A 12,529-nucleotide genomic window follows, 5' to 3' on the forward strand; every position below is an offset into this window, starting at 1 on the left:
CAAAATTACAGTTATGAAGTAGCAACGAAAATAATTTTATGGTTGGGGGTCACCACAACATGAGGAACTGTATTAAAGGGTCACGGCATTAGGAAGGTTGAGAACCACTGCTCTAATGGAAGTCTTGTACCCCTCTAGTTGCAAGTTGTCCTTGGCTAAGGACTCAGAGCAGATAAAGAAGACTTGGGTCTGCAGTTCATTGTAGGAAAGCTCTGAGAAGAATTGTCTGATTATGTTCTACTCTCAAAATGAGGGCTTTGACCTGCCATCACAAGGACAAAGATGTGTCACTTAAAAGTTAAATTAGCAAAAGTCTACAAGGAATGGAGAAATTGGCTGTCTATGGGGGCAACCCAAGAAATTATATAAGACTGAGAGGTTTGGAAAACATCCAATGCTCTAATTCAGGTGATATGAATATAACCTCAAGGACACAGGGATAAAATATTATAATTGAGAAAATGGACACATAAATTGGCCTTTCTAAACACTACATGTCTGAAGAGTAAGTCAACAACAAAAGAGGATGCTCAGCGTGGGGTCATTGTTTTGGCACATTTGTCCAGCTCTGCCCAGGGGGTAGAGATTGAAGCTCATGAACAGGAAAACTCCAGTCACTAGAGATGGTGATTTGGCTGTAGTGCAGGACTGTTATTTTACTTAGGTTTCACATGGCCTAGATGAAATATGCCTCAGGATCTTTCTTTGCTCCCCTCTAATCTTGTGCCCGTGAGTGAAAACTCTGGTTAGTAATCTGGTTCCTGATATCCTAATAATGTAAAAGGGTTACCCTAGGTGTGACCTGGGAGACACCCTTATGTGGATGAGTATATTGGCCTGACTGATTATGCACCAGCCTTTTTGAAATCCTTTGGTAAAAGTTAGCATCAGTGGATCCAAGAATTCTGTGTGGTTGATCATGTACACACCCAGAATTCCAAAGCTGACTTGAGGGGAGTAGCCAGCATCTCAGAGAGGTCTCATAGTTCATCATACTAGTAATGGCCTAGTCCAGTGGTCAGCAAACTGCGGCCCCTTGAGTGTGGCTCTTCCACAAAATACCACGTGTGGGCGCGCACGTACAGTACGATTGAAACTTCGTGGCCACACTCAAGGGGCCAAAGAGCTGCATGTGGCTCGAGAGCCGAATTTTGCCAACCATGGGCCTAGTCTAATCAGGCCCAATTTATCACTAGATAAAGGCAAAGCCTAGTATCAGAGAAGTAGGTTGCTGGCCATGGTCTTGATAGTTATAGAGTTTTGGAAGCTCTAAGACGTTAGGACAGAGACCCAGTAAGTGAAACTGCTATATAGGCATGATTTGTCACCAAGGAACAGTGTCAGAGCATTCAGTATGGCTGACTTCACGGTGGAATGTCAGATGATGTTGTTGAATATCTATTGTCTCTGTTCAGAAATCAGATTGACCCTGGAGTCAGAAAAATGGGTGAAACTACAAGAATAGATTAAGGGTTTAGCAGGTCTATTTTTGTTTCTAGGGACTGGGTGGGGAAAAAACTTAGGCACAAGAGACTTAACTGGCTCACTTTAAAAAATTTTAGGGCTAGAACTGGCCTAAGGTAGTTTAATGGATGGGGCTCAAATGATGTCACCAGGAACTGGTTTTCCTTAACTTGTCTCTCAGATAGGACCATATTGCCTTGAATGTCAAACAAATTCTGAGGTCACAAGATGGTAGCAGCTACTCCATTGTGCATTCTCAATACCTTGAATCCTTCAGAAAATATAATCTGTTTCATAGAGCCCTTAATGGCTCCTTAATCATAATTGAATAGCTTGCTCATCCCTGAACCCATCATTTGGACCAGGAAAATGTAAATCTCTGACCAATGTCTGAGTCATTTGACCATCCTTGAAGTCAAGGGCAGAATGTGTGCATTAGAAGTACCTGAATGATGGCTGTAGAAGCTGGAATCTGCTAAGAAGTGTGTATCAACTCACCTGTCCAATCAACCATCTGTGAAAATGAATGGCACTGGGGTGTTGGGCTCACACTGGGCCATTGCTGTCCATGCGTGATGCCAGCAAGAGGGAAGATGCCACCCCCTCCCCCTTTCCTACCACATTATGTTCTCAGTGACAACTATAACATGTTTTTCATTAGTCATTCAATTTGACAAATGTTTATTGAACACCTACCATAAACCCAGAATTGTGGGAGGTATTAGAGGGGATAATTCTCTGAGGAAAGATATAGCACTTTTCACGTTAACAGTTCAAGAAAAGCAACCACTTTTAAAAAAAAATATGTTATTGATTTTTTAGAGAGGAAGGGAGAAGGAGAGGGATAGAGAGTTAGAAACATCGATGAGAGAGAAACATCGATTCAGCTGCCTCCTGCACACTCCCTACTGGAGATGTGCCCCCAACCAAGGTATATACCCTTGACCAGAATCAAACCTGGGACCCTTTAGTCCACTGAGCCAAACCAGTTAGGGCAACTTTTGATTTCTACTATAACATTAAGTCAGCTTCCCAAAAACATTGTGCACTGTCCAAGTTTTGCTTTATATTTACCCTAAGGGGTAGAATGGTCAGAATGGTTGATGGTAGTGAAGACATACCATTCACTTTAAAGAAAATAACTTGTATTTTTCAAATATTATTCCCAAATTAGGTAATTAAATGCTGATAAAATTATTATGTGTAAGATATTGATGCTCTGTGACAAAGTAAATCAAGAAGATAATTATTTTAGGATCAAATTTTCTTTATATTTTAGTCTTCTGTTCATTCATTTTTTTCTTCTGAATTTCATTAACTGAAACTTCAGTTTTTAAGATACAGTTGGAAAGCAATTTCTTCAGCATCAATCTGATGTTACTCTTCTCATCAATGACTCCTGATCACCCTAGGTAGGGTTATGTGTCCGCAACGAGCAGAAACCGAAGTAACCGCTTGAGCTAAAGCTGACCCATCCTGATCACCCTAATGATCAAATCGAAACCCCTTTCATCATTGCACCCCTATTTACCTCTCCAGTCCCTTCTCTCACCTCCCAATTTTTCCACATGTACCACACTCCAGTCATACTGAATGATTTACAGTTACCCAAATGCACAACCTCTCTCACCCCTGTGCCTCCACATGTGCTTTTCCTTCTGTTCACTCTTTTTCTTGCCACCACCCAGCCATCTCTTATTCATCCACTAGATCTCAACTAAGACATCACCTCCTCCATGAAGTCTTTCCAGACACCACCTGCAAGACTGGGTTGGGTGCTCCTTCTTTGCTTGATTAGTACCCTGCACTTTGCCTATTATGGCTCTCATTAGTCTATGCTATGAATTGCCTGTTTGCCCATAAGTCTCCCTATAAGGACAAAAGTTCCCAAATTCAATGAAAGCAGGGTGGAGGCCTTTGTTTTAATGCCTTTTAATGTCTGCACTTTGAGAGCTTAGCTCAAGAAATATTTCTTGGATGAATGAATAAAGAATGAGCCCCTTGCTATATGTTGTTTTCTTGCATTTCCTCAGAATTACAACCGGCCCCCTGTGATGGCACTAGCCATCCCCATTGCAGTGAAATTCCTCCACAGAAGCAACAAAGAACTGTGCAGGAATATGTCCAACTACTTGTCCCTGGCTGCAATCACCAAGGCGGATCTCCTGGCTGATCACACAGAAGTCATAGTGAAGAGCATACTCCAAGGTATGGTGTGAAGGCTGAGCTTGGGGACATGTGTTAGGAGTCATTTAAAAGTGTTTTTAGGGTGTGTGAAGTGAGACCTAGAGAACTGAGAGGTACCTTAGAGTCTCTGCTTTACCACTAGTTGACTTGTGAACATGGGTAAGATTCCTTGGGCTGGCTGCGTCTGTGTCTCTTCACTGGGCAGATGAATTATTTGGGCTCATTAGATACATTGTAAGCTTCCAACTCTACTTCTCTCAGTCGGAGAACTGTTTTCTATGCTTCTGCTCACCTTGTCCATCTACCGACTATGGTAAGCCTGTCAGTCTGTACTGCTCTCGGTGGCAGATGAAAAACCTCTTCTTCCTTTGGTTTCCAAAGGCAAGAAATGTTACATCAGTTACACCAGAAAATGTGTAAAGACTTCTTAAATGTGGACATTGTTGGGGGTTGATTTGTGTTAAATGCTATCATAAAAACTCAAATCAGGACACCTCTGTTAACTGTTTTACATTTGAATGAAAGAGATCAAGTTTAGTCCAGTCAAAATATTTTCTTTGTCTTATGTTTTTTCCTTTGCTTTCAGATCTATCATAAACCATGCTTGTTTGTTTTTAATTTGGGATAAGAGAAGAATATATGGTATTATTTGATATGCACCAAATTGTCCCCAGTGCCCATTAATAAAACTGTATGAGGTCCATGAGTATCTTGGCCTACACATCCCTTCTACATGTTCAAGTTGAATGTCAACCCCCTGTAAAATGCTTCCAGAAAAAGTATTTTGTAGAGTCCCCAAGGGAGTCCTACGTGTGCTCTTTTTCTGCGGTGCCCAGCCAGTCCACGTGCCTCTGCTGCTTCCTCGCCATGCTTCCTGACAGGGCCTGCTGTGGTGGTGTCCACCTCCACCACCCTGAGCCCAGCAAACTCCGTGGCTGCTGCCATCAAGGTCCCAGGAACAGACTCCATTCCACACTGCCCTGCCTGTCTGTCCTTCTGTGCTGCTCCTCTTGAAGGTCAGGAGACACCAGTCCTCAGTCCACTGATTCCATGTGGCAGGATCGGGGAGAACATCCGTCTTTCTCCTTGGTGTCACATTTCTGTAGAAAAGCCCCAGAGCAAGGTTGCTTGGCTCTCAGTGCCAAACTGTGGGACCAAGTCAATAGACGGGTCAACAGACTGTTCTGTTTTGTCTAAAACTGTCTCTTCTCTGGGCTCCACTATTGACTGAAGAGTTGGGCTAGCAAAAAAGTAGTTCTCCAGTTCTCAAAATGCCTATCACCCCGCAAGGACTGAGGTTCTGTTGATTGTACCAAACATTCCTAAGAAGAGTTTTTAGGACCCCGAACCTCACCCCCCAGACATTGACCAGCTACCCCAATGGCCTGCCAGATGTCCAGATATGTCTGAACTCCAGCCACGACAGTGGGAGTTTATCACCCTCCCTGTGCCCCTCTAAAGATTTGTCATTGATATTACTAGTCAGTATCATTCTCTTGGCCACAGGATTGAATGCTAATTTCACATTGTACGTATTAAATTCGCTAAAAGCCCAGAAAAGCAATTATGTTTTTTTCACCACCTTGGTTATATATTTGGAATAGATTTTATAGGAATTAAAAACACTTATAAACCGCACACATTTTAAGTCCATGATAGTTAGACTTGTAAGTAACTGATATATGGAAAAAAAATTTGAATTGTCTCTTTGTAGCAGCCAAAAGCTTAGGTCATGTATCTGAGTGTTTTTTTCCTTTCTTGAAATGCACTTTCAATGACAAAAAAAAAAAAAAATCTTTTGAAATGCAAAATACTTTCTTAATTCACTGCAAGCATTTGAAATAAACAAATGATTCGGTTTATTTGATCTGGCACAACAAAAATTACCATAAATAAATGATAATTTGACCTGAAAAGTTGGGACTACATATTTCAGGGTTTAGATTTTTTAGGACAGATATGTCTGTAAACTCCACAATCACTCACATGAGCACATCAAACTTTGAGCTTCAAAGCAGAAGTGATCTTGCTGTCTCTGAGTAGTAAGTTGTCTGCTCTGCAAGTTTTTGTTGTATATATACCCTGACAACAGCCTTAGGGACATCAGAAAGATTTCATTTTTCTTTACTTATAGTTTTCTTTCCTTTAGAACTTGCTTTTTGACTTATATTATCTGAATCCTCATTCTCCCATATTTCTACTTCTACAGAAAATGTTGAAGTTTACAGCTGTTTGATTTGACGTTACAAGAGTAGAATTATAGAAGTATAGAATCTTAGTTTGGGTCATTAATTATGATTTAGCTCATTTACCCAGGCAATGCTTGAATGCCCACCAAGTGGTCATCCATTCAGTGAGAATGATAATAATTATAATAACCATAACTACAATGACTAAAATTTATTTCGTGCTCTCTTTAAGCCAAACACTATATTAAACACTTTATACTGATTATATCATTTAATCCCCACAATAATTTCATCACAGGAGTCCTATTGCTATCCCATTTTACCAATTAGTAGTACTTTAAGTAACAGAGACCCCAGGTATAAATGCTTTAACGATGATGGTGACAATGGCAAGAATAATGAAGAAGAAGAGAGAGAAGAAGCAGGAGTAAGAGGAGGAGGAGAGGAAAAATTAGAAGAAGGAATAGAAGGAGGAGAAACTCCTCACTGGAACATGTGACTGGAAAGTGCATGAGTATATCAGACTTCCCACGTGGCTTGATTCAAGGCTCAGGGGTGGTCCCAAAAGTTATTACTCAGCTCTGCTTCCTGTGGAGTCGTTTCACTCTCATGCTCCACATCATGGGCCTCTGCAGCATCCAGCTCACACCCTCAGGAATACCGATTAAGGAAAAGAAACTCCATATCTAGTCTCACTGCCTCTGTGTGACCTGACGTAGGTCACATACCCATTTGCAGCCTTATGTAAGTGTTAACCTTTATTGCTTTACACTTTCTTCTTAATGCATTCAGCCCACTACTTTGGCATGCCAAGGAATTGGATAATGATTCTTTCATTTCAATGTATCTGTAGTTTTACCAAGGTTCTTGCCATCTGCAAATTCTATGAAAAGAACTACTCTACCTTCACTATAAAACATTCAGAAAGGATATATGCATCCCTATGTTCATAGCAGCACAATTTACCATAACGAAGATCTGGAAACAGCCTAAGTGTCCATCAGCAGATGAATGGATTAGAAAACTGTGGTACATCTACACAATGGAATACTATGCTGCTGTAAAAAAGAAGGAATTCTTACCATTTGCAACAGCATGGATGGAACTGGAGAGCATTATGCTAAGTGAAATAAGCCAGTCAATGAAGGAAAAATACCACATGATCTCACTCATTTATGGATAATAAAGACCATTATAAATTGATGAACAAAAATAGACACAGAGGCAGAGCAGCATCGAACAGACTGTCAAACTACAGTGGGAAGGCTGGGGAGGGTTGGGGGGCGGGAGGGGGGTAAGAGATCAACCAAAGGACTTGTATGCATGCATATAAGCATAACCAATGGACATAAGACACTGAGGGGTAGGGGAGTCTGGGAGAGAATGTCAAGGGGGCAGGGGGAGGGGGAGAAGGAGACATATGTAATACTCTTTGTAATACTTTAAGCAATAAAACAAAATTAATTAAATAAATAAATAAATAAATAAATAAATAAATAAATAAAATAAAACGTAGGCCAGATAGGGCCAGTCAAGCCTGTGGTGTACCATTGGAGACCCCTTCCCTGAAGGGGGTGTGACCAGCTGCAAACACCCATCAGCCCCTCACCCAGGCTGGCCAGGTACCCCAGCAGGACCCCCACTCTGATCCAGGACACCCTTCAGGGCAAACCAGCCAGCCCCCACCCATGCACCAGGCCTCTATCCTATATAATAAAAGAGTAATATGCAAGTTGACCCTAACAGCAGAACGACTGGGAATGACTGGTCACTATGACACACACTGACCACCAGGGGGCAGATGCTCAATGCAGGAGCTGTCCCCTGGTGGTCAGTGCACTCCCACAGGGGGAGCTCTGCTCAGCCACAGCCAGGCTGATGGCTGCCAGTACAGCAGTGGTGGTGAGAGCCTCTCCCACCTCCTCAGCAGCACTAAGGATGTCCGACTGCAGCTTAGGTCCGCTCCCTGCTGGTGAGTGGACATCCCCCGAGGGCTGCCGCCGGGCTGCCAGAGGGATGTCTGACTGCCAGCTTGGGCCCAATCCCCCAGGGAGCAGGCCTAAGCCAGCAGGTGGACATCCTCTAAGGGATCCCAGACTGCAAGAGGGCATAAGCTGGCCTGAGGGACCCCTCCCCAAGTGCACAAATTTTTGTGCACCGGGCCTCTAGTTGGATTATAAAAGCATAACTAATGCTTATCTTTCACCCCAGATAAGAATATGATTGGAAATCCCTAAAATTAGGGTCTCTCAACTCTAAGGGATTACGTGAGGGCTTTTGGTTTGGAACTCTGTGGTGCAACTCACACTACTGGTATCACAACTAAAGCAGTGATGTCCCTTCCTTTGCATTTCTGAATCTGTGGTCATAATAAGGAAATACTATATCTCTCTGTCCATATGCCTTTTACATGGTCCACTGGCACAAGCAATAAGATGACCTCAAATGATTTGAGGCTTAAGTAGAAAGCCTTTGGAATGAAAATGTAATATTGTCTCAGCAGGAGTCCAAATTCCTTTCTTATTGGCAATAGCCTAAAAAACTGTCTAGTTAATTATGATGAATTCACCTCATTTATTTCTCGATGTCAGAGAAAATTCAAAGCACTGATTAGTGAGCTGCCTCAGAAAACATGGAGATAGCAAATTGACCCCCCTGCCATCTATAATGGCAGTAACAACATGTACCACTAGGGTAGAAATGAGCTTAAATAGATAAAACAGATATACTTTTGCACAATGCCATACCATAGTTCATCATGGTTACTATGATTCCTCTTAATACCATCATCCTTGTTGCCATCATTAACAATCATATGCCATGTGCCCGGCCCACATTAAAGGCAGAACCATAGCCATTTGTGGAGTTTAATAATCCCTAGGAGATACTTAGCCATTAAAAATTCATGATACAATTATTCTTAAAAGAAAAGGTTTTCAGTTCACCCACCATATTACAGATTGTTGGGAAAGAATTTATTAACCAAATATTCTAGGAAATGGGTGATCAACCAATCTTATTAAGAATATTCAACCTGAATATTTATATACATACAGAAATATTACATATTAAATATAATGTTGTAAAAAGCCAACCCAGATGTGGATTAATAAATAGAACATCTTTTGAAACAGAAAAGGATCTGAGTTGTTAACCAAATCTTGGATCAGGTGCTAGCCAGAGTTTGCACCTTTTCGACTCCACCAGCAGATGGTGCTGTGAAGTAGAATAAGGCCTGCCCAGAGATGAGCATCCAGGTGCTGAGCTCAGAATGAGTTAGCCACAATGTAAAGGAATCTTTATATTATTCGTTTGTATAGTTGTTTGTTTACTTATTTTCTATTTAATCCTCTGAGAATGACTTGGGAAAACTTTTTTTAAAATAATTCTTTTATTTCAAATATTATTTTATGGTTAAGGAAGCACTTTTAGATACATTATCTGTTTTTATGTCATTTTCATAATAGCCCTTCAGCAAAGTAGGTAAGTCCTGGTATCCCTAATTTATTGGCTAATTTGAGACTCATAAAGATTAGTTGGCAGGCTTGACTTCTTATAATTAGTAGGTAATGGTGGCAGGTTTTGAATACTGGATTTCTAATTGGAAGCCCAACAAGCTTTCTTCTACACTTAGATTTATAAAACTAAATGCAAGTTCACCGAATATAGAACATCTAAATGAAAATATACATTACTTTGACCAAGATTTTTAACTTCACAAGTGCTATTTCTTAAGTGACTAAAAGATAGTTCTGGAAACATTTCTCCTTAGTAAGCTTCTCAAAGAAGAGCTTTATAATATAAAATTTTGGTGAAATAAAATTCCGTTATAATTTCTTCTTTGTTTACAAATCTAATTCTTTGTTAAAGTGATGTTAAGTAATTACATAATTACTAAGATCTAAAATTCTTAGTAATCAAATCTTCTGACTATATTTTAAAGGAATTAATACTTCATTATAAATGAATCCTATATAATAAAAGCCTAATATGCTAAGTGTCTGGTCATCCGTTCAAGCAATCAAAGTGTAATATGCTAATGATATGCTAAGGCTGCTCAACTGCTCACTATGACGTGCACTGACCACCAGGGGGCAGACAGTCGACCAGTTGACTGGTCGACCAGTTGCTATGATGTGCACTGACCACCAGGGGGAAGACGCTCCAACTGGTAGGTTAGCTTGCTGCTGGGGTCCGACTGATTGGGACTGAACGAGAGGGTCCGGACATGCCCTGGAGCCCTCCTGTCATAACCTCCCCAACTGGCCAACCTCCCGTGTCCCTCCCGTGCCCTGATCATGCACCGGTGGGGTCCCTCAGTCTGGCCTGCACCCTCTCACAATCCGGGACCAATCCAGGGATGTCGGAGAGTTGGTTTCAGCTCGATCCCACAGGCCAGGCCGAGGGACCCCACTGGTGCATGAATTCGTGCACCAGGTCTCTAGTTTATATTATAATAGACAAGGAAGATATAGCAATTCTGTTTTGTTCATATATTATCCCTGCAAAAAAGTTGTTCGACTGACATACATATGTATCTACTCGAGTGACAAAGTGACAAACTGTCACAATTTTCCTGGAGCTGAAGGGTTTCTTGGGACATGGAACTTTCAGTACTAAAGCTGGGGCAATCCTAGGCAAACAGGACTGTTGGTCACCCTAGTACACACACAGCATATTTTATTCTTCACACATATATAATGTATTATAGGTTTCTTCCTAATAACTTGAATCATCTTGACAATTATTTTACTATGCCATAATATGACGATGCCCATAGCAACCATTTTGATGAATGAATGTGCTAAACTAAGCCAGCATACTAATTTTTAAAGATATTTTATCCCAGTTTTACACATTTCTTGCTGTCACCATGTATTCTTAAACCCTTTAAGTGCTATTAGTAAAAAAAAAAAAAAAAGTCAGATAGCCAACCAACTTTCTGAGCATTTGTAAAATGCATTTTCTAAGTATAGTCTATAGGTTAAAAAAATTTTTTTAATTATAGTTGACTTACAATATGATATTAGTTTCAGGTATACAACATAGTAATTAGACATTTATATACCTTATGAAGAGATCACATTAAGACTAGTACCCATCTGGGACCATATTTAGTTATTAAAATACTATTGACTATATTCCCTAAGCTGTACATTATATCCCTGTGACTAATTTTATAACTGGCAGTTCATAAGACTTTTTAATACCTTTCACTTTTCTTGTCCACCCCCTGACCCCCACCCCCACTCCTGGCAACCTTTAGTTTGTTTCTAGTTGTTGTTTTTTTATTGTTGTTTTGTTTCTTAGATTCCACATATAAATGAAATCATATGATAGTTGTCCTTCTGTCTCATATTTCACTTAGCATAATATCCTCTGGGTCCATCCAAGTTGTTGCAAATGGCAAAATTTTACTCTTTTTTATGGCTGAGTAATACTCCATTTTAAATATATGACACATCTTTTGATCCATTTGTCTCTCAATGGACCCCTGGGTTGTTTCCAAATCTTGGCCTTTGTAAATAATACTGCAATGAACATAGCAGGCCTGTGAGCATTTTGAGAAAATAAAGTACATGGTCTTTTTAATTTAAAAAGAATTGCTCTCCTGGATAAGGATTAGATTAGGTGGTCAATCTATAGTGGATTAAAGAAGTTAGAAGTTCATTTTTCTTCATGTAAAAGAAGTTCAGGGACAGGCAGCTCAGGGCTGGCAAGGAAACTTTACATCACCGGAGAGCCAGGCTTCTTCTCCATGGTTACACTGCATTTCCTGGTCTAGGATGGTTGCCGAGAGTCCAGCCATCGTTGCCACATTCCAATCAGTGAGAGGAGGAAGGGAAAGAGAATCACATTCAATATTTCAGTGTCAGCCAGAACGTAGTCATATGGCCACATCTAGCTGCAATTAATGCTGCAAAATATAGGCTTTACTCACAGTGGCCATATGTGCCATTAAAACCAGAATTCTATTACTTAGAAAAAGAGGGGGAAATGGATATCAGGGACCAATTAGAAGTCTCTGGAACAACCATCCAGACTTACTAATGTAGCAAATGAAATTTCTACTTTTGTAACCCTAAAATTATTTTCTTCGATTTATTTCTTTTCTCTGCCATCCACATGTGATTCCTGTAAAAAATGTTAAGTTCACTTACAGTGAACCTGTCAGCATATGTGTTTGCATATATCTTGGCCTGAATCATCTTGGGTCTCTTGCACAAACATAATTCATGCTGAAATGTGGGAAGGAATTGAAAGCATTCCTAACTCTCTGCTTAAGGCTGGGTCCAATATTTCTTCTTTCAGCTAAGGCCAGCGGTTCTCAACCTGTGGGTCGCGACCCCTTTGGGGGTCGAACGACCCTTTCACAGGGGTCGCCTAAGACCATCAGAAAACACATACATAATTACATATTGTTTTTGTGATTAATCACTATGCTTTAATTATGTTCAATTTGTAACAATGAAATTGGAGGTCACCACAACATGAGGAACTGTATTAAAGGGTCGCGGCATTAGGAAGGTTGAGAACCACTGAGCTAAGCATTCAAATTATATAGACAATGGCTATACAGGGATTTGCATAGTGTGGCTGCAACCTTGAATTATGTTATCTCCATGGGTCTGAGACTGGCCTATAAGCTCATAACTGCAATTTTCTTTGAGAGCCATCAGTCTGGTTTT

The 12,529-nt window shown here is 40.5% G+C and overlaps 1 protein-coding gene across 7 annotated transcripts in view; it reads left to right on the forward strand.

Moving 5' to 3' along the window:
• The window catches only part of VEPH1 (ventricular zone expressed PH domain containing 1), a 196,746-nt gene that overhangs the window by 27,894 nt on the left and 156,323 nt on the right, over positions 1-12,529 (forward strand). For 6 of the 7 annotated variants that reach the window (XM_070406919.1, XM_070406924.1, XM_070406921.1 and 3 more), the window contains exon 4: positions 3,498-3,672. In XM_070406919.1, the coding sequence (XP_070263020.1) occupies positions 3,498-3,672 (175 nt within the window). Of the gene's footprint in view, positions 1-3,497; positions 3,673-4,237; positions 4,489-12,529 lie in introns of those variants that run through there. The other variant, XM_070406925.1, reaches the window with a different exon arrangement.

The sequence above is a fragment of the Myotis yumanensis genome, unplaced genomic scaffold, assembly GCF_028538775.1.
Source record: "Myotis yumanensis isolate MYYU_CA2020_CCGP unplaced genomic scaffold, mMyoYum1.0.hap1 SCAF_2, whole genome shotgun sequence".
NCBI classification, from domain to species: domain Eukaryota; kingdom Metazoa; phylum Chordata; class Mammalia; order Chiroptera; family Vespertilionidae; genus Myotis; species Myotis yumanensis.